Source organism: Myodes glareolus, chromosome 2, assembly GCF_982192425.1.
Source record: "Myodes glareolus chromosome 2, mMyoGla1.1, whole genome shotgun sequence".
Lineage (NCBI taxonomy): Eukaryota > Metazoa > Chordata > Mammalia > Rodentia > Cricetidae > Myodes > Myodes glareolus.
Window position 1 is genome coordinate 129,959,081 of NC_142027.1, and position 22,619 is coordinate 129,981,699.

The window sequence follows — 22,619 nt, forward strand, 5'->3', positions numbered from 1 at the left end:
GTTTGTTTTTTGTTTTGTTTTGTTTTTTTGTTTTTTTGTTTTTTTTTTAATGGGACACTGGCTAGAGTCCCTGGGGAAGAGCCTGAGTCGAGTCAAAGTAGGTTGTGGGTTTTCGGGGTGGCTTGGGTGGGCAACCTGTCATGCTGTCACAGGGCCCAGAGCCATTTCAAGTTGCTTTCTGTCTATCTGAGGCAGGTAGGGGCCTTTAGCCTCCTCCCATAGACTTCACAATTGTGTGCAGACCACGGTGGGAGTTAGGGACCGTGTTAGGTCCTCTACCCCCAAAGCCACCAGGGAGCCAGGCTTGTTGAGGGTGTGGTACAGAGATGGGGTAGTCAACGAGGCATCCTGGAGGGGGAGAACCACACCCGTGAGAGCTGGCAGGCAGGAGACCTGTTTGCGAGAGCTCAGGGCATGAACTGCTGCGTTTGTGGGGTGTCAGGTGATGGCACATGTTTGGGGGGGGGGAGATTAAGTCACAGACAAGCCTCCCGTACCAGGCTAGATTGTGCCCTAGCTCAAAGTATCAGAAGTGGGGGAAGAACGAAGAAAATATTTTTAAAAGATTTGAATCATTTAATAAAATATCCAAGAGTAGAGGGTTCTGGGTATAGCCAGGTAACCCTCTTTGGCATGGGCTTTGGGGACCGTGACAGGCCCTGGGGCTCTTTGCCCTGGGAAGTTCTGCCTGCCACAGCTCCTTCCCTCCAGTCCCCTGGCTCTGCTAGATAACCTCTGGGCACTGGCCCTTGGAAGCCTCAAGCTGCCTCCCCAGTGCCTTCTTTCTGAGAATGAGTGTCCCTGTCTGTGTCCTCCATGTGTGTGTCCTGCCATCTCTGTTGTCCTCTTGCTGTCTTTTCACCATCTGTTTCTCTGCCCCTGCCACAGAAGGATGCTGGGTGTCTTCCTGTGTGGCTCTCCATCTTAGTTTTTGAGAAAGTGTTACTCATTCAGTCTGGCGCCCACTAGACCGGAAGGCCAGCAACCCCCGGCAGATGTTTGTCGTCATACCCTACCCTCAAAGCTAAGATTGCAAATGTAACACTCCTGCCTCGGCTTTTATGTAGGCGTTGGGGATTTGAACTCAGGTGCTCACACTTGCACATACGAGTGCTTTACCTCCGGAGCCATCTCCCTGCTCCCTCCCAGTCTTTCCCTGTGCCTGTGGTCTCTGGCCTCTCCTGCTCTCTATCTTCCTCATCTGTCTCAGGCTCCCCTGCCTCTGCTCCCTGGTCTCATGTCTGCCCCACTGTGTTGCCCCTTGTTCTGTCTTCTGTATCTCCCATCCCTCTGTCTCCAGCTCTGTCTCTGACTTCTGCACCCTGCCCCCTTCTGCACACACATACAGGCACAGCCCTTCCTCTCTCCCACTTCCTTTGACTCCGGGTGACATCCTGCCATCAGTTCCATTCAGACCCTTCTCTTGGAGCTGTGGGGAATGTTGATGTGGCTGTTCCTCTGGCCTCCCCTCCTTCCTGCCCCAGGGCTGTGGGAGGAAGAGGAAGCCCCTGTTAGCCTCAGTAGGGTGTGCCTGTGGGACAGGAGGCTACTCTGGTCTGATTAGGCTCCAACAGTCTCACACAGGGCATTTTTTTGTCCAGTGTCATTTAACTCTGTTCAAGAACATAGTAGGCCTACAGTGCCTTTTTTTTTTTTTTGAGGGGAGGTGAGATGGGGGCAGGGTACTATTTGGTCCCTGCTGTCCTGGCAGATCAGACAGGCCTTAACTCACAGAAATCCACCTGCCTGTGTCTCTGTCTCAAGTACTGGGATTTAAAGGTGTGTGCTACCACACCCAACATGTATTTGTTGGTGAAGAGTTTGGAGTTTAGGGAGAAAAAAAAAGTGTTAAGAACTAGGGTCTTTCCCTCAGAGGGAAACTGAGGTCTGAGAGTGAACAACTTAGTGTTGGAGTGAAGAATGGGGGATGGGCATGGAAAGCCAGCTGACTCTGGAGGACATTCAGCTGATGGGTAGGCAGCCTGCCAGGCTGTCCTGGGAAAGCCCTCCTAGGAGGGAGGGGAAGACCTGAAGGCTCGTACTGGGGATGCCACCCACTGAGTCCCTGTGGGAACCTTGGGACTAGGTAAGGGTGCTGGGGTGAGCAGATACACCGCACTGCCTCCCTATGGTGGAAGCTCTGCTTCCCCGCGGTGGAGCTGGCTGTCTGCTGTGTCTGCTGAACACAGTGGAGTCACCTCCCAGGGTCTTCATTCCTAGTGTCCCAGCCAGCGAGCGCTGCACTGGTGCTGGTGGGGCTTAGGTGTGGGGGGCACTGGAGTGCACATGAAGACCCCACTCCTCCAACCCCTTCCTGCTAAAACCTCAGATAGGTACTTTTTCTCACAGGCTGTGACTTCTCTGTGAAATGCACACGTGGTGTACTGGAAGCGCCTGTGGGTCCCAGCTGTGCTTCACTGCCTCACTGCACCCTCAGACCCAGGCCGTCTTTCCCTGACTCTTAACACCGAGTTTGAAACCTTGGGAGCTTCTCTAGGTCTCAGCTGCCTCTCCTTTCCTGTCTCCTTTCTTGACTTCGCAGACAGTTCATGTTCATTCTTACGTTGCAGCTCTCTCTCCGTTCTATCTGTTGTCTGTCCTTCTCTGACCCCTGAGCTCCTACACATCTGCCGACACCATGAAGGATGCTGTGGACATTACCCTTAAGTGGGATCTTGGTGTGTTCTCAGCAGATGTCAGAGAAGACCCTCACAGCCCCTGCTGGGAGTGTGAGTTCTTAGGCCAGGTCTAATCCCCATTTCCAGTTCAAGTTTTGAAGTTGGTGTGGTGTGGCCTTTGGTCATTTGATTGTTTTAATCATCCTTACATCTTCATTGTGAAAGGTTACCATGACAACACCTGATGGATGGCCGCAGTTTGAGGGCAGTCTGTGACGGCAGGCTGTCCTAGTGCAGCAGTGTGATGTGCCTGGGATGTGAAGGCTGGCACCCAGATCTCTTCCTCCTTTTTACTCCTCTAGGATCCCAGCCCATGGCATGGTGCTGCGCATGTGCAGGTGGTTTTAACTGCTCTGTTAACCCAGCCCAAAAATGCCCTCACAGCTGTGCCTAGGGGTCTGTCTCCTGCGTGGCTCTCAGTCTTGTCAGGTTTGGCAGTATTAGCCATCACAGAAGGATACTGGCACTGTTGACCTCCATGGGCTTTGTGAGGTGCCTCGGGCACCAGACATCCACCAGCGAGCAGGGCAGACCTGTTCTCTCCCCTTGGAGAACTAATGTGATTGGGGATTTGGGGAAAGGGTGGGCACCAGGAGTCTAGTGAAAGTGCTGGTGTCCTGGGAAGGAGGCAGCCCAAGGAAACAGGCCTGGGAGGCTCCAGTTGACTGCCTCGAGAGTAGACAGCTAGGGGGGTGGCATAGGAAAACTAGTGTCGTGTGCCAAAGTCACCGTGCACACTGGTGTTTGCTGAGCCTCGGGTGTATGATCGATCTTCTGCTGAGGTTTTTCTGAGAGCCCATGCCCCCTGCCTCTAGGTGCTGCTTTTACTGTGACAGCTGCAAGCCAGGGAAGGGGTGCAAGGTGTTAAGCCACTTGCCTGGGAAGACAGAGGCATGGGATTCCAACCCAGGTTCTCACTCTGCGTGGGTGTGAGCTCAGGCCATAGCACTGCCCTCCTGTGCAGCCACAGGGTCCAGGACTCACAGGAGGGACAGCTGCATGCCTGACATATGTCATCAGGAAGCCCCTGGGAGGGGGTGTGTGGCAGGTCAGTATCCCAGGTGGAGCGTGTATGTGGTGATAATGCACTTTCCAGAGCGTGGGACACCCTGCTTCTGTCTCGGTTGTTTTCTGGTTTTGCTTTCTGGGCTTTGAGTCTTCACCTTTTCTTTGGGGACAAGGCGCATCCAGGAGACTTAGTGGGTGGGTGTGTCCCTAGCCAACTTTCAAGTCCTCTGGCCTACAGGCTCTGACCATGGGCACCTTGGACAGTAGTCTCACCTTTTCTGGGTGGTCTGTGTCTTTGGAACCTTCTCAAGGACCCACAGGTGGCTGGTTAGAGGGAGACTCTCAGTGGAGTTCATGATGGCTGATGTGACAATCACAGCTTGTGGTCCTGTGGTCCCTGAGGATTGGATGGTTCTTCACCCATTCCATAGAGCAGGAGACTGAGGCTCAGATGCTAAGGAGCCCTCCCTGGTATCATTTGGCTGCCTGGAGATAGCCAGTGTTTTCCCATAGACTCCTCAGAACCCCGTCCTTTAGAAGGACCTTCACCCACTCCAGATCCGTCCTGTGCCTCTTGGTACTTAGTTAAGTGTTCTTGTTCTGAACAGTTTGAGAATTTAAGAGGCTCTCTGACTTGTCTGTCTTTTGTTGTCTAGGAGCAGGTAAGGAGGAGGAGGGAGTTAACAGTCTGAGTGGGAGCTGGGAGGGTAGATGCCATCTCAAAACTGTGCGTGTGTATGTGTATGCATGTGTGCGTGCTTGTGTGTGTGTGTGTGTTGTGGCCCAGGTTAGCCTCATAAATATATAGCTCAGGGTGGTCTTGAACTCCCAAACCTCCTGCCTCAGCCTCCCTGTACTGGGATTTTAGGTATGGTATCAGCTTGCTGAGCCCCACCTATCTAATAATACTTACAACCTTCCCCTGAGCTCTGCTCCCACCCTGTAATGACATGTCTCGGATCCCCACAAGATCAAAGCCCAGTGCCTTCAGGCTGAACCACAGAAGAGGTGGAACCCATCTCAGCAAATGTGTCACCCTCTGCTTTTGTTCTTGCGGACAGAGGCCACTGCGCCTCCACTACAGTAAAGCACTGAGCTATGATGTTAATGAAGCCACCCCTCCAGGGGAGCAAAGAAGGGGAAGTTGACTGGGGATATTGGGGACATTCTAGATCAAATCTGCCAAGTAAGCCTGGACCTCCCTGACCATATGCTCCAGAGTGCCCAGCCTGTGTAGAACCTACATAAGGCAAAGGGGAGTGGGACACTGTCACCAGCCCTCACTTGCAGTCTACACATAGGACAGGAAATAGATTTGCTTCTTCGTGTGAACGCCTGTTTGTCTAAAGCTTACAGTGGGTCTTAAGGTGAGTGCAGGGTCTGTACGTGCCTGTCTCTGCCAGGCTGTGGTTGGAGGCACTGTATTGGCTCCAGGAAAAGGAGTAAGAAGTACATTCCTCCTTCAGGCACAGTTGGATCCGGGCGCTCTGCTCTTCTCGTACACTCTGTCTCTTGGGGATGTCTCACTGTAGTTCTCTCTTGGGCAACCCTCTCCCCAGTCATAGCTCCACCAACTTAGCTGTCTCAGCCAGAACAGTGCCAAGTCCCCAGAAGTTCCTGAAAGCCCTCAAATTGTATCCACCCACAGTAAAGCTGCTGGGCTATGCCGCCGATGCTGCTCCAGGTTCAGCAGAGGCCCACACTGTAGGGTACTGGGGCGACTGATGTCCTGTGGTGTGGGGAAGGTGACTTTCAGCTGTCCTGTTCACAAATGAGAGTGAGTCCAGAGACTGAGGCCTCTTTTCTCACGAATCTCTCCTTGTCTAACTCCCTGCTGGTCAGTAGAGTGGCCTCAGGTACAACCTCTGAGGGTTGGTTGAGTTCTGTATCAGGTGTGGAAAGAGAGAGGGAGGGGGCAGAAACCTTCTCCAACCCCTCAGCCCACAAGAGCCATGTGGGGAACAGCAGGACCGAGAGCAGTTGTCTCTTCCGCAATGACAGAGACTCCTGAGGGTGAGGGAAGCTCAGGTGTGACAGCAGGGATGTCACCTAGACAGTTGGGACATGGCAGGCATATAGATCAACTCCAGATGGTCTAGCAAATGGCTGACACAGTGACAGTGCCACAGTTGATCTGGATCCAGAGCCTGACCTCAAGGCTGCACACTGCTACCTTGTTGCTCCAGCTGCTGGCTGCTGCCTCTAGGAGGCCGTGTCTAGCCCTGTTCCCTGACATAGCTTCATCCTCTACAGCAGGGGTTCTCAACCTGGGGTTCAAATGACCTTTCTTCAGGGATGACATATCAGATATTTATATTATGAGTCATAACAGCAAAATTACAGTTATGAAGTAGCAACAAAAATAATTTTGTGGTTGGGGGTCACCACAATGCGAGAAACTGCTGTATTAAAGGGTCACAGCATTAGGAATGTTGAGAACCACTGGTCTAAAAGATCTTGTGGGAATTTCCAGCCTGTTTCCACTGACCTGGGCCGGTCACGTGTCCATCCTGACCCACTTCTGTGAACCAGAGATGGAGAACTATGACTGGACAGGCCTGTGTCATGTGCGTTCACCTGGAGCGTGCTGGGGCAGGAGAGTACACGGCTGGAGGGCCAGTCTCCATAGTGATGGGGTGTGAAGCGGGAGCTCACCCTTGTGGGGTGACGCCTCATACCACCCACATAATGGAGGAAAGTGGGGGATCTAAGGGAAAGGGTGGGTACACAATAAGTAGGAACCTGGATTATGCTCACAGAGGGGGTGGTGTGCATGGATTCCAATTTGCTCCCACATGGCAGCTGAGACAGGAATAGAGCTTGGAGTCTAGGCACTTTAGGAGGAATTGATCCTAATGTAGGGACTTCGGTATTTTCTGTTTTGGGAGGATTTCAGGGCTAGAACAGGATGAGGAGTGAGGTCTTGTTTGGTAACTGTTTGTTGAGGAAGGATCAGAGTCTCAGACAGGAAACATGGAATTCTGTACTCCACCTCTGTGAGGGGAGGAGGCAGCGAGTGCTGTGGGACTCTCGGCTTGGGCTCCGCAGTGGGGGTTGGTGACAGCAGGTTCAGAGAGAGGAGGGTGGTCAGAAAAGCCCTAGAGATATGGGTGAGGTGGCTCAGTGGGTAAAGGGGCTTGCTGCTAACCCTAGAGAGGCAGGCAAGTGGCTCAGTGGGTAAAGGGGCTTGCTGCCAGTCCTGACAACCCACTTGGTGAAGGGAAAGAACCCACTCTTGCAAGTTGTCCTCTAGCCTTTACAAGCGTACTGTGGCATACATAGCATATATGTACATATCCATATACACACAAACATATATAATAAAAATCAAAGAGCGCCTAAGAAAAGGTGAAAGTGAGAAGGGACGGAAGATGAACCAGGTGAAGGCTTGAAGACTTGTAGGTTGTGGGCCTAGGCCCTGATGAGTCGATATGTGAGTGTGTGCGTGTACGTATGTAAGTGTGTGAGTGCATGTGTAATATCAAGGGGCCAAGCAGCTAGAGGGGAGTGAGCCAGGTGAGGCCTATGTGGGGCCTGGGCAGGGGCAGAAGTCATGGTGGGGGAGCACATGCCAGCACAGGCCAGATGTTGACATCAGGTGTCCTCCTCAGCCACTGACCCCTTCTGAGGAAGCTCACAGCGAGCCTGGCTGGCAGCCAGAGACCCTGGCGATCTTCTGTATTCCCTCCCAATCCCAGGGTTACACACACACACACACACACACACACACACACACTACCACACCCAGCCTTTTATGTGGGTGTGATCTGAACTTGGGTCTTCATAATTGTGTGATGAACACTCCCAATTGTCTGCCCGGTTTTCTTCCCTTTCCTTTTCCTCTCTTCTGTTTTGTTTGACTGCTTCTCATTTGGTAGTCCTGGTTGCTCCTGGGGAATCAGCTGAGCAGACAGTGCAGCATCAGAGGCTAGCAAGGACTCCCGAAGTGGATTGGGACAGAGTGGGTGGAAAGAAGCGGGTCCCGGTATGCCGACACCCACATTGTGGGTGGTGACAGTAGCAGACTTAGAGCTGTGTTGATTCTGAAGCGGCTTGGTGACCCAGTAGCTTGGGTGGTAAGAGGAGGGCGCCCCAGAAGATGTAGGTAGAGCCTGTGCAAGGATAGGCTCTGTACCCTAGCAGAGCCTGTGAGGTGGGGGAGAGCCCAGCAGAGGACACTCGGGTCCCAGACATTGGAGGTTAATGTCACCAGGAAAGACCTGGTGAGCTTGTTCCTGCATCCTGGGGTGACTTTGAGGGAAGGCAGACAGCTCTTCTGCGGTTTGCCCACAGGCCTTTGGCCCACAGCTGGTTTATGGGGTGTGAGTCTGGGGTCAGTGCTGGGTGACGTATGGGTGGCATGAGGTGGCATGACCAGAAGCCTCAGCATGTGTTACCACAGAGTATGGGTGAGAGAACGAATGAGAGCTTCTGTGCTCCTCCGGAACAGCGTGCCAGTGGCAGGTGCCCAGCCATCAACGCCGTGCCTCAGCCCCGGCAGCCTATATGATCCCTGGGGACTGAGGGTACCTTGCATTTCTGACCTTGTGTTACTTGCTTTTCCATTCTGTAAAGTCCACTGTCATGGGTTGGTCTGGTCATGTAACCATCTGGCATCTTCCTCCTGGCCAGTCAGGCGTGTTTATTGATCTGTGATCGTTTGTTCGTCCTTCCCATTGGTGACAGGCACCCAGGTTGTTCCCAACAGAGCTTGCAGGGAGCACTCAGTACATGCACTCTGGGGATTCATTTGGTGTAATTCTGATGGTGTGTCCTTGGCCAGGGACATTCTGGATGGCAGAGAAGCATCACCTTCATCCTATGGGTCTGTAGTACTGCAGATTTCCCACAGGCCATTGGCCCACAGCCGGTTTATGAGGTGTGACTCTGGGGTCAGTGCCGGGTGGCACGAGCTGGAAACTGTCTGTGCCTTATCCTTGCCAGCACTGCTCTGTCGTCGTCTTCAGGCAGAAAGATCCCACGGTGCCCTTAGCCCATTTCCCTGGTAGGAAATACAGAGTCCTGGTTCTTGTGCCTGGCTGACGGGTTTGGTAACATCTTTCTCTTTAGCCTGTTGGCCTGCCAGGTTGCCTCTCTCTCTGCCTGCCAATTTCACTGAGCTCTCTGTGTATCCTGGATGCACATCACTTGTGGGATGCGTCACAAATCTCCCCTTTCCTGCGGGACATTGTTTGGTCAGTAAGAGATGGAAATGGGAGTTTTGAGTCTCGGAGTCATGATATGCCAGGCCTAGAGATTCAAGCTTGTATCCCCAGGGCTCCGGAGACTGAGGCAGGAGGATCACAGAGTCACACGACCTATGACTGCACTGGGCCTCGTAGATGTCAGTGCAGGCACCACATCACTCCTGGAGAGCTGGATGCATGTGCAACCTTTGAGGCATCAGCTGCCCCTTTCCAACTGTAAGTCTTAATCCAAGTGTGGACTGGTGTTTCTCCTGGAGGCATTCTGATGGTTGAGATGTGTAGGAGGCACAAGGTGGACCCTGGATTCAAAGATTCTCGTACTTAAGTTGGAAAAGATGACTACTTAGCCAGGCATGGTGCAGTGTAACATGAGGGCCGGGCTTGTTGGGGTTTCTGTTCTGCCCCGTTCCCCAGCCGTTTAGTCCCAGAGAAAATCACACAGAGATCTCCATAAGCTATAAAATTGATTGGCCATTAGCTCAGGTTACTTATTAGCTCTTGTAGCTTATATTAACCCATTATTCTTATCTATGTTAGCCACATGGCTCGGTACCTTTCTCAGCAGGGCAGCTCACATCTTGCTTCTTCTGTGATCTGGGCAGAACTGCAGAGGGAGCTTCCTGCTTCCCAGAATTCTCCTGTTCTCCTCGCCCTGCCTCTACTTCCTGTCTGGTTGACCTGCCTATACTTCCTGCCTGGCCAATCAGCTTTTATTTAAAACATGATTGACAGAATACAGACAATTCTTCCACACCAGTGCAGTGTACCTGTAAACCCAGCCCTGAGCAGGCCGAGGAAGCAGGCTTGCTCTACACCTGGCTGGTCCTCAGTCCCGCATGACTGGACATGAGCAGGCCCAGGGGCGCCTAGCCATTGGCACCCAGACGCCCTGCCCACAGCCTGTCTCCTCCTTCAGGAATGTTCTGTTATTTCCTGGGTTCCATAATTTTATGTTCCTAGAAACTCTGAAAGCCTGAGTGACCAGGCCAGTAGGCAGCCTAGGGATCCTGCTGGGACTAGATCCAGAAACCAAAGCTAGCAGGGGCCTTGGAGGTAACAGATGCCTCCTTCAATCTAAATTGCCACATCTGGCAAATGGGGGAAGTCGCCAGCTTGGTGAAGATGGCAGAGCTCGGCAGCCCAAGGTTGGTGCTGACAGAACCAAGGGGTGTGGTGGGAGGGTTGGGGTGCTTCCATCACCTATGCAGCAGGGAGTTAGTCAGCTGCAGCTTCGTGTCCTTCTGGGTCCCTCTAGGTCCTCGGTGTGGAGTCAGCAGGATGTCTGGTGTGCAGATGTGTGGGGCTGTTGAGGGACGGACTCAGATCCTTTGGGTGGGACTCCTACACTCCTGGTGTCCCATCCTTTGCTGTCCAGCAACTGCCTGGGGCAAATGTGACATGGGATATATGGACAGGATTCTTCTAATGGATGGATTGTGCATCAAAAACAGAGGAGCCTAATGTCTGCCAGGATGACCTTGTCCAAGTGAGTGGTGGGTCCCTGCAAGGCTGTGTCTAGTCCACTCTGCATCACTTTGCATAGGCAGTTCACCAGAGGCTCTGGGCTGAAGTAGAGCCTGGCATGCAGCAAGTGTTCACAGTGTGAACCAGACCCATGGAATTGACATGGTGCAGAAAGACTCTTGCCTGTAGATCACCTGAGGCCTGAGCCTCTCCAGACACAGTTTGGTTCCAAATGATTCCTTGGGGTTGGGGCTCACTGGCAAAGGATATTTGATAGATAGCACCACAACCTCCTCCCCTCCTGATCCCTGGTTGTGACAACCAGACCTGTCCTCAGACATTGTCACCTTGGGGTGGGTATGATGACAGTGAGTGACCAGGGGATGGGAAGTTGGTGGCTTCCAAATCCTGCCTTGTGTTAGTCATCAGACTGAGCCCCCGATGCAAGCAGCCTAGCCTCAGTGTGCAGATGGGAAACGGAGATTGCTCTGTTAACTTCCTTCCTCCCGTTGCTGGACCTTGGCAGAGCAGAGCTACATGTGATCCCAGCCTGTCCAGAGTTTTTTCCTGTGCCCTGAGCCCCCAGGCCTCATGGACCACAACCTCCGGGTTCTTGTAATACCGCATGAGCTTGTGGGAAAGGAGCAAGCAGAGTACTGAGGATAGGTACGAGCGGCCTACATGAATGAGCCCCATGGGCAAGCAAGACTGGGCAGGCTGGTGTGGTAAAGGCTGTAGGGTGTTAGGGTGCAGCTTCCAGCTGTTACTTTCCCTTCTGCTAAGTCTCATGCAGCCTCTCCCACTCAGCTCAGAGTCACAGGGAAGGAGCACAGGGCTCTGGCCAGCCCTCAGTGGATTGCTGAGTGACCCAGGCTCCAGCATGGGGGTGTGTTGTCTTCCTTCACTTCCTAGTCTCTGGTCCGAGGATTCCACTATACAGACATGGGGCGACCCCTCTGCTTTTCAAATGTGGTCCATAGCCTGGGCTGGGGCTCATTGATGAACATTTTCTCAACATGCACGGGACCCACAGTTCATCCCCAGCTCTGCAGAATAGTGACAAATAGTAGGTGGGGTTATCAGTTCAGGTACCAGATTACAGTAGGTCCTGTCCCTGCAACTTGGCATAGCCCAGGTGCAGGAAACAGAGTTCAGCCTCCTTTTGGAGGTCTCATGGGGAAACTGAGTCCCAGAGCAGAAAGTGACCTGGCCCATGAGCAGTGCAGTGGGATTTGTGCCCAGGCTGCAGGACATTGCTCTGCCCGCTCCCAGACTGTCCTTAGGACGCCACAAGGGAAGCCTGTATGTTCTGGAGGTGGTGTCCTGCTCCACCTGTGCCCTCAAATCCCACCTGGAGTGAAGTTGGAGGCAGCACGGTCTCTGAGCCCAGCTCAGGTTGGGCGTTGCTTTAATCTGGACTCTGGCGAAGGGATTCAACTCTCATAGCCTCCCAGGCCTCATCTGCAATTGGGTGTCTAGTGCCATCCTCATGGAGCTTGAGAGAACTCACTGTGTTCGCAGGTCTGCCACTTAGGTCCTGCACTGTAATGTCAACACTTGAGAAGCTGAGGCAGGAGGATTGCTGTAATTTGGTGCCAGATCAGACTGCAGGGTGAAACTGAACAGAGATTAGCACAAGGGTGACCCGCGAGGAAGCTGTTCTGAGAAGCATCTTCAGAGAGGGAGAGGAAGTGTGTGTGTGTGTGTGTGTGTGTGTGCGCCCCACATTACTTGCATCAGCAGAGATGGATGGTGGCCAGGTGTGCAGGACTCCTCACAGTGCTCAGCCTCCACCCCCAGCTTCCTGCGGAGTGGAGACAGGATCCTGTAGGAGGTGGTGCGAGTGCAGGAAGCTGGGCTCCTGCAAGGTTGTCCTGGCCCTTTCCTGCTCATACTGTCCTGGACACAGGCCCAGGCGAAGCTAGGAGCTGAGCAGGGCACAGGGCAGACATCCCCAGCAGTGTGCTAAGTGGGACAAAGGCTTTAAGAGCCTCTAGCTTCAGACACGCCTGGGGCGCACATGTGCCTTAGTAAAGTGTGTAATAGTTCTCAGTCTGTGGGTCCTAAAATGTATGTAAAAATCACAGACCCATGTAGACAAAGTGATCCGTACAAGGACAAGTCCGGAGCTCCAGGCCGCCTTTCAAGTCCCTGTCTCAAAGACAACAGAGTAAAACAAACTAACCTCCAACTGCATGTGGATCTCTTGTCAGACCTTGCTAAGTTATGAACAGGTTGCGGTGCTCCCTGAACAGGAGACAGCGGTGCTCCCTGAACAGGAGACTGCGGTGCTCCCTGTGTATCTGTGAGTTTTATGAAAGATCAAATATGTGTTCTAGAATTAGGCATTTTCCTCTTTCTCTCCAAAACTGGCCACCTGCATCCTCCCACTGGCTTTCCTGAGAACCAGACACATTTTGGCCTTGCCCGACTGGCTTGCCCATGTTTCACGGTGCTGTTGTTGCATTAGAGTCTGCACACCAAGCTGTAAGCCCAGGCCTGTTTGCCTCACGGCTTTGTGAAGTACCCAACCGGAACACAGCCACCTACAGTCTTGTGTGCCACCTACATGGCTTTTGTGCTGAGTCAGAGCCCATCTGACCTTCAGAAGACTTCCCTGAAGTGACTCGTGAGCTCCCCAGGTTACACACAGGAGCTGGGGGTGGGAAGTGTGTAGGAGCAGAACCGTGCCTGGCTCGATTCCCCAGACTAGCTTTCTGATCTTGATGTACAAGATGGTGTGGCAGTGGTGAGGACTGGATGCTATCCTTGTCTGAAGCTGTGTGGTCTATTTGACTTGCTTTGTTCCAGACATCCGCGTTCCTCACAGAGAACTGGCCCAGCCCAGTACTCCCAGCCTTGGAGTGGAGAAGCCCTGAGAGGATCAGACTCACTGCTCCCCACTGCTTGTGCCTCAAAGGGGGGGGGATGCCTCCAACGGGGAGGCAGGGGTGGCATTGGGGTCCTGGCTCCATCATTCTAGGTAAAACGTAACTGATCAAGTCAGGGCCAAGACGCTGGGCTCTTATGAGACAGATGGCTTCCAGTTGTGTGACCTTGGATGCCTCGTTTATAAAGGAGAATCCTAGGGACAGAAGGCGTGAAGGAAGGAAGCAGTAACTCTGTCCCCTCCTCCTCAGTGCCACCCTGTGTTACCCCACAGTGCTCTTCTCTGGACCACCCTGCATGCCCTCCTTCCCGATGCCACCCTGCATCTTCCCCAGAGCTAGTTCCTGGGGGCAGGGCCACATAGCCTTTCTGGTTTGTGGATGGGGCCCTGGCCATTTTTTAAATGTGGTGACTGTTTCTGTAGCCAGCCACCTGTACTGTTAGCTCCTGCTCACATCTCCTCTTTTCTTGATCTGTTGAAAATGGAGAGAGGCCATTTAAGAAGTACAGATGGGTTTAAGCCAAAATGTCAGTTCCTTCCCTCTGCCGTGGGTGCCTGTACCCCAAACTGGGCGTTTCCTTCTGTACTGCACCTGTGCTGTGTGTTTTGTGTTTTCTTTCGTTAGAGACAGACTCTCATGTAGCCCAGGCTGGCCTTGAGCCCCCTTGAGGCTGAGAATGTCTTCTGTCTCTCTGAATCCCACTATTGAGCGGCACAGTCACACAATAGCTGACTGTCTGGGGCAGGTGCTCCCCCAGACCTTCCTCACTTGCTTCCCCCTTCCGGTCCCCTAATGGCCCTTTCTGAGAACTACATGACCTTGGGGTGTGGCAACATTGAAGGACAAAGCTGAATTTGGAAACTGACTTTTCCGTTTCCTTCGCTGTGTGGTTTCTATCATCATGTCACTTATGGGGCCTCAGCCTCTTCCTTTAGCAAAGGGGACAAACCCCACCTCATGGCAGTGGGCCACAGGTGACAGACACTTGCTTTAGGCAGATGCTCATTTTTTTCATTGTCCTATTTTTATTTTTTAAAAGAGCTTCTTTGAAGAGACAGTGTAAAGAGTGGGAGAATGTCTTGACAGCTATTCATTTGACAGGCGATTAATGTCCAGAATGTGCAAAGAAGTCAAAAATGTAAACAAGAGACCAAGCAACTGAGGCAACAGATAGACAAATGAAATAAACAGAAAGTACTCAAAAGGTGGAACACAAGTGGCCAATTAGCACAGTAAAAAAATAAATTCAACTTCTCAAGTCATTAGAAAAATGCAAATAAAAATCGCAGTGAAACTCTACCTCACCCCAGTCAGAATGGCGGTCATGAAAACAAATGTGGGCCGAGTGGACCAAAGGAACAGTTAGATTCCGCTGGTGGGAAGGCAGACTGCTGTCACTGCTGTGGAAGTCAATGGAGAGATTTTGTTGCCATTTTCTGTACTATTGGGAATGGGGTGTTTACTTAAATTCCTTTTCTGGTAATTTGTTACTAGTGTATACAAAAATCAAGTGACTTCTGTGTTGTTTCTTGAAGAGATGAATTTGTTCATTAGTTCCAGAAAGTGGGAGATGGAATCTTTAGGATTTTTTTTATTACCCCCACCCCTCCCCCCCTTTTTTATTACTAGGATTTTCTATATCTGAAATCATAATGTTTACATTTTCATTTACTTTTTCTGTTTGGATACTTTTTCTTTGTCCTACTGTTCTGGAATAGGTATGGTGAGAGTAGACGTTCATGCCTTGTTACGAGTTGCTTTCCGTTCTGCTGTGTTAAATGTGTTTTAACTGAGAGTAGGAAGGGTGAAGGAGGAGGGGAGGGGCGAGAAGAAAAATATATCTCAATTAAAAACAATAAAAAAGAAAAAATTATCACATGCCCTGTTCACATGGGACTTAATGCAAGAGTGGGCAGATGCTCTTGCATGGCTTCACTGACAGCCCCTTCCCATGTCTGCACTGCTGTCTCTAGTTGAGTGTAGAAATACCCAGAAGTATCGTCAGCTCCACAGCTCAGAGGAGCTCAGAGAGGTTGGGTACTGATAGACCAGCACCACAGCTGGGTCTGAGTGCAGGCAGCCTGTGCCATTTCTGTGCCTGGCACACAAATGGAAAGGCTACTAATCCCCTGATGCCCTCATCCCAGGAGGACGGTGAGCAGCAGCACCAGAAGCGTGTTTCAGGAGAGCATGTCCCCCAACAACCAGGACTCTGCAGAGGGCGTCCGACTGTTCTCAGTCTTTTTCAACTGCTGCTTTGGGTGCCAGTTAGTTTGCCTTATTAGTGTTTCTGCCCTGGAGCACAGTTATACTTGGCCTGCATCCTCACAGATCTAGCTGGTCTGTAGAAGGCAGAGCCCGCAGCAAGCACGGGGCTGATGGGCAAATGGGTGAGGCAGGACTTGGATAGCCCCTGGTTCAGTGTTGACTAGTGACCCTCCTGTAAGAAGAGAGCTGTGGACCCCAACTCTACCTCTCATTGTCCTCTGAGTCAGCGTTGTGTGGTAGAGCCCACCTCAGCACAGAGTAGAAAGTTCTAGAATAGAGGCTGACAGTTTATGACTGCTCTTGTGGCTATTGTTTTGGGGTTTGTGGTGTACTGGCAGTTTCTTGAGGCTGCTGTTCTTGTATTGTGCTTTCCCTTCTTTTCCTCACCCTCCCCCTTGACAAAGCGCACACACATGCTCCTCATTGCCTGTGCTCCAGCCGACATGAAAGGCCCCAGTATTCGCGCACATCCTCAATTCACTCATTATTTTCTTTTACCATTGTATTGTGATAGGGAGGATGAATGCCCTGGTAGAAGCCTGCAGGTCAGAGAACACCTCTGTGGGGTCAGTTCTGTCCACATTTCTGTGGGGCCGGGGACTGAACTCAAGTCACCAAGCTTGTGCAGCAGCGCCCTTACCTCGCTTACTACACCTCAAGTTGATTTACACCCCTGGGGCAGTGTAAGTGCAGTTCTACACTACTGTCTAGGAAAAGTCGACAAGAAGCCCACACATGCTAACACAGGCAGTTTTCCCTCCATGTGCAGATGAGCCTTTGCCCTTAGAGCCTGTGGTGCTGAGTGACTAAGCATACCTCACTCCTGAGACCAATAGGGCTGGCTGTTGTCTGTCACCCTGATCTAGGTCAGAGTTATCCACTATGATAGTCCCCACTGGCTCCAGTGACTTCTGAACCTTTGCCATATGACCATTACAAAGCAAAATGAATTTTACATTTTATTCAGTTTGGCTCAATTTAAATTCAAATGTCTTAGTCCCTGTGCAATACATTGGGTGCCCTGCTTGGAGATGGACGGCCCATCAGTAGTTGGTCCCTGACTCTTGGTGAACCTGTGTTCTTTGGATTTAGTGCCAGCTGTGGGGTTGGCAAGCCTGGGAACAGCAGGCATTTCAAGGGCCTCGTGAGGGCATCCAGGTTGTCTCCAGCTGCTTCTGGAAGCTTCCAGTACCCTCTCTAGATTGCTTGGTTTCTTCCCGGGGGAGTCAGCCACCGTGCCCTAGAGTCCTGGACTGGAGCATCTTGTAGTGTAGGACAAGGTGGAACCCCCTTCTCCAGCGGGGACTCATTGTGTTAGCAGGGCTGGACTTCAGAGCACAGAGAAGACAGAAGAAAACAAAATAATGAAAAGAGTGAGGAGTAAGTAAACTCTGGAGATGGAGGACTGAAATACAGGCAGCCACTTCTTCCCTCTGTGACATAAATGACAGCCCCCGCTGGTGTTCCAGGTCCTTCTGTCTGTCTGGAGCTTCCCAGCAGCCCCTGTTTACAGACTAGGGAAACTGAGGCTCTGTTCTCTAAGGTCAGGTGCTCTTCCATCCTAGAGCCACATTCTGTACCATCCGTACCCAGGCATCTGAGGCAGGACCAAGGAGGGGCATGGAATATCAGCTGTTGGGGTATGTGTCTATGAACAGCCCTCGCAGCCCATTGGTAAGAGCAGCCCATTGGCAAGAGCAGCCCATTGGCAGGAGCTCTTCCTCTTAGATGGGGAAAGTGCAGCTTACCTGCTGACACCCCTGCCTGGGCTGTGAGTGCCCTCCTGACATGCCAGGTCTCTGGGTACACAGCCTCCACCTGAAACAGTGTTTGGGAACTGGGTTAAGAAGTCTCACAGGCCAAGACAGGAAACGGATTCAGTTAATTCTTGGGTTAGTGTGTTAGAGAAATTCTACTCTGTTCTCCGGGGGACTGAGACACGTGCTCTTACATTGGCACCGAGTGAGTGCTGGGTAGCGGAGGCTGGACATTATCTGACTGGGTGCATGGTGCCCTTTGGAGCTGTGCAGAGCACAGCCTGGTGAATCACTCCCAGCATACCCTGGCAGGCATGCTGTTTGTTGTTTACTTTTTCTGACATTCAGGATTGGGAGGATGGAAGAGGCTTCCAGGGACTCTGGCTCCCTGAGCCAGTGAACACCCTGGAGCCGCGGTTCTCAGCCTTCCCGATGCTACAGTTCCTTATGTTGTGGTGACCCCCAACTGTAAAATTATTTTCGTCGCTATTTTATACTATAATTTTGCTACTTTTATAAATCATAATGTCAGTATTTTTGGAGGTGGAGGTTTGCCAGAGGGGTTGTGAGCACAGGTTGAGCACTGCTGTCCTCGATGACCAGGTGACTGCAGCAAAGGTGCGCACAGTTTCCCCCAAAGGTCGTTGTCTGGTGCCTCCGGGAACCTGAAAGCCCCGTGCCTCAGCCCACTCCTGACACAGCATCTCCATTGCTCTACAGGACTGTGGGGACAAAAAGCCGTGCTGAGCAGGCTCGAGGACTGGTTCTTGGAAATGTGGGTGCCGGAGTCCACCCAGAGACTCCACTGTCCTGACAAGCCCTTAGCATAAGTGCTTCATTTATCCCCTGCCAGCATCAGCTGGTGAGTTTTCGGCCCAGCTGGCTAGTTAAGAAGTAGGAACAGCCAAGCCTGGTACACACCGGGAATGCCAGCACTCAGGAAAGTGCAGGTGCACTGTGGGTTATAGGCCAGCCTGAGCAGTGGCACTGAGTGCCTCCTATGGGCACCATCCAGTGTTCATGTTGTTGGGAATGATTACCATTGCTCCATTTGACTGGAGAGGAAAGTCTCTTGTCTATGTTGTGAGCCAGCAAGTGAGCCAGCAAGTTACAAGGGTGGGATTTGAAATCAGTTCTGTAGAACTCCTCCTGCCTGCTGCTGTCACTGCTAGGACAGCAGTGACTCCTCAGAACTGCCCTCTGACTCATCCCACCTGCCTAAGAACAGTTGTTTTCTTCTGCACAAGCATTGTCTTGGCCTCCTGCGTCAGGCCTATTGTCCTCACTGAGCTCTGAGCATCCTAGAATTATAAAAGCAAGATGCAGGCAGGATGTTTGCTAGACTTTGAATTCTGAGAACACGGACTGGTCACAGTAACCTTTTGCTGCCCTATGTTCCTTTTTCCTCCAGGGTTGCTATGTCAGTCACCAACCACAGGTGCACACGTGCATGTGCACACACATGAATACTGAACTGCCCCATTCTGCAAGCAACCTACAGTTAAAGCACCCCCCTGACACACACACACACACACACACACACACACACACACACACACACACACTACCTTTTCACCCCTAAAGGGCAGTGGTTCTAATTCCAGCAAAGGTGTGATTGGTGACTTCCTTGGCACAATAGTCATTGGAAGTGGCAGAGTTTGGATCTCAGGTCCACCAGGTATACTTTCTGTCCTAGCCAGCCTGCTCTGTCCCCTAAAAGTGCCTCAGGATCAGTTTTTCTCATCGTGGATCCAGAATTGAAGCAGGGAGCATCTCCGCATTGACAAGAGTGAGTGAGCTGGTTTTTTTAGTGAGCGACTCTTGCTGTGATTTTGATGCTCAGGTTGCTGACTCTGGACAAGGTTGATCTGTCTTAGCAGACACTTCTCGACCTTACAGTGGGCAGTCCCCAGGTTGACTGTGGCAGAGATGGGAACTTGATTTTGCCTCAGCACATTGACCTCGAAGCTTGAGACTGTTTCCTCAACTGAGTTCATTTTCACTTGCTGTGCCCCTGTGGGTGTCTGAGCCCGGTCCTTTGATGATTTTTGTCAAGCCTTGTGTTTAAAATCCAGTGTCACATTTCTGCTCACCTCCCCAGACCCTCCTGTGTGTGCTGAACTACTCGCGGCCCCTGTGCCTGCTCAGTGGCTAGTCCTGCTTCCAGAAACACCCTTTCCTACCTGCTGCCTGCCAGTTCTCCCTGCTGCTCAGACCTCAGCTTGAGACTCAGCTGCCTTTCTCAGGACCTGTCACCTCCCAGTGTGAGCCCACAGTGCTGACTGAGTTGAAAGTGATAGAACTGGGTAAATCTGGAACCACCCAACTGACTCCAGCAAGAGGCTCAAGGAACAGGCAAGGAAAACGGGCTCAGAGACACTGAGGGCAAGGCAGAGAATGGGCAAAGTGGACTGAGATGGTAGAGCATCTGCCCACAGTTTGCTGGCCTCCAGCTGTGGAGCCTGAGTATTGATGGTTATCTGGGCAGGGGCTGAGAGTAGCTGACTCTGCTTTTCATAGGAAGAATTGCTGAATTCTTACTCTCTGGTCAACAAGGCTTGGAGAGGGGAGATGCATTACCATTCCTGCTCCAAGTGTTCCCTTCTGAGCGACTTAATCCTACTGTGCTAGCTCCTGGCTCTTAGCCACTTCCTTTACTTTTACTCTGGGTCCCTGCAGCAACAACTAGCTAATTATCACAGCATGCATATCCCCTGTAAGCATGCATAGCTCACTTCTTCACCAAGACCTGTGCAGTGGATACTGCTGTCTTGGTTGCCTGTCTCCCGTCTTCCCAGTCCTGGGCTTAGTGCATAGACTTTAGTGCCAATTTGGTGAGCATGTCCCAAATGCAGGTAAAGGGAAGGACAGTGTTTAAGGAGACTGTCCGCTGCCATGTAGTACAGGGCAGGCCAGTCAGGACCCTGGCTTAGCTGCTTCCTCGTTGGGTAACTGTGGGTGTCTCTCTTAACTTTCATTCCCTCCTCTATATGAGGCCTTGGTCATTCAGACACTCATCCATCATTATTAACTGATGAGCCAGGCCTGTTCAGAGAGCTGAGGACACAATTCCCCTGTGCACGCTGCAGGATCAAGCAGACCTGTGAGTTTGTTTTTTGTTTTTTCTGAGACAGGATCTCCTGTGTCTCAGGCTGGCTTCAAATTCCTCATCTTTTTTCTTTCACCTCCCGCATGTCAGGTGTCACAAGCATTAGCCACCAGACCTGGTTTATGCGGTCCTGGGCTCTGTGCATGCTAGGCAGACCCTCCATCCCCAACTGTGGACACCCAGTTACCAAGGTTACCTGATACGGCCGGCGAGAAATTAAACCAGGCTTGGGTTGGAGGGACCACAGCAAGATAGCCCGTGACAATTTTACTGAGAGCAGTCAGACTTCTTACACTTCTGTCAGAAACAGAATACAGTGGCAAGTGCCAGATACAGTGATGTAAACGACACAGGGTACACAAGATTGATTGACCATTGTCCTGTCAAGCTTCTTTGCTTCCTTGACTTCTAAGGGAACATGCAGAGAAACACAAGGCAGCCTCAGCACTCCACTGCCTGGGGGGTTACCTCAGTCTCAGCAGCTGAAAGGCACGCTGTGCCCCAGGAGCCATGGGCTCTTCCGTGAAAACCCTAGGACGCCTGCTTCTCAGGCAGCTAGGCCAGGCCAGCTCCATAGTTCCCTGCACCAACCCTACTTTCTGTTGGATACAGGCAGGCTTGAACTTGGAATCCCCCTGTATCAGCCTCCCAAGTAGCTGACATACAGGCTTGTGCTGGTGCTTCCAGCCTTTTGATAATAACCAGCATCCGTCGTGGTCAGTCGGCCAGCTGAAATATGATGGGAACTTAGCCGACTGACCAGGGCACTGGAGCCGTGGTGGTGGAGGACTGAGTCAGGCCATCACCTGAAGCTTTCTGGGCTGTGATAGTCCAGGACAGGAGGTTCTCCGGGCTGTGATAGTCCAGGACGGGAGGTGCTGTCAACTGCTTGTCACTGAGCTTGTCACCCCAGCATCTACCTGGTGTCCTGATGGGCCTGCTGACACTCTCCTTCTCTTCACAGATGCACACCAGGTGGGCCTGCTGACCCGTCGATGAGGCGGGCCCCCTGCCTGGGCCTGCGCCCCTTGCTGGGCATGCGCTTGTCGGTGCGTAAGGTGTTGCTGGCTGCTGGTTGCGCACTGGCCCTGCTGCTGGCCCTGCAGCTTGGGCAGCAAGTGTTAGAGTGCCGGGCAGTGCTCGGGGGCATGCGGAACACAAGGAGGATGCGGCCAGAGCAGGAGGAACTGGTGATGCTCGGTGCCAACCAGGTGGAGTATCGCTATGGCAAGGCCATGCCGCTCATCTTTGTGGGTGGCGTACCTCGCAGTGGCACCACCCTCATGCGTGCCATGCTGGATGCGCATCCTGAGGTGCGCTGTGGGGAAGAGACGCGCATCATTCCTCGTGTGCTGGCCATGCGGCAAGCCTGGTCAAAGTCTGGCCGGGAGAAACTACGACTGGACGAAGCAGGTGTGACAGACGAGGTGCTGGATGCCGCCATGCAGGCCTTCATCCTGGAGGTGATTGCCAAGCATGGCGAGCCAGCACGTGTGCTGTGTAACAAGGACCCCTTCACACTCAAGTCCTCCGTCTACTTGGCACGCCTGTTTCCCAACTCCAAATTTCTGCTAATGGTGCGCGATGGCCGGGCCTCCGTGCACTCTATGATCACTCGCAAGGTTACCATCGCAGGCTTTGACCTCAGCAGCTACCGAGACTGTCTTACAAAGTGGAACAAGGCCATCGAGGTGATGTACGCACAGTGCATGGAGGTGGGCAGGGACAAGTGCCTGCCTGTGTACTATGAGCAGTTGGTGCTGCACCCCCGGCGCTCACTCAAGCGCATCCTAGACTTCCTGGGCATCACCTGGAGTGACACAGTCCTGCACCATGAGGACCTCATTGGCAAGCCTGGGGGCGTCTCCTTGTCCAAGTGAGTGGGGCCCCACAGCTCCTCCCAGGCTCCAAGCGGCAGATCAAGTCTGCCCTTCTTGAGCTGTGCTATTTTAGGCAAGTGTCTGTGCCTCTCTGAGCTTCAGCATCTTTCTGTGTAACGGGGAAAGGTTTGGGAATTGGGTGACTGAAGGCAGTCTTGCACCAGATGGGTTTCTTCTCCCCGAAGCCTTGTGGTATGGAAAAGCACAGACAACAGGAGGAAAGCATGTGCTCAAGACCGAAGGCCCAGACACCTATAGAAAGCTGGCATCCCCAGGGACTTCTAGCCTGCACATCAGTATTTGATGTTGTCTTCTTCAGGAGCACATTGCTCATGTCAGTCTTAGATATCACCAGTT

At 52.2% G+C, this 22,619-nt stretch overlaps 1 protein-coding gene across 1 annotated transcript in view; it reads left to right on the top strand.

Annotated features, from left to right (window-relative positions):
• The window catches only part of Tpst2 (tyrosylprotein sulfotransferase 2), a 36,051-nt gene that overhangs the window by 5,753 nt on the left and 7,679 nt on the right, over nucleotides 1-22,619 (top strand). The window contains exon 2 of the mRNA XM_048450630.3: nucleotides 21,347-22,258. Within this exon, the coding sequence (XP_048306587.3) occupies nucleotides 21,378-22,258 (881 nt within the window). The 5' untranslated portion in view covers nucleotides 21,347-21,377. The remainder of the gene's footprint in view (nucleotides 1-21,346; nucleotides 22,259-22,619) is intronic.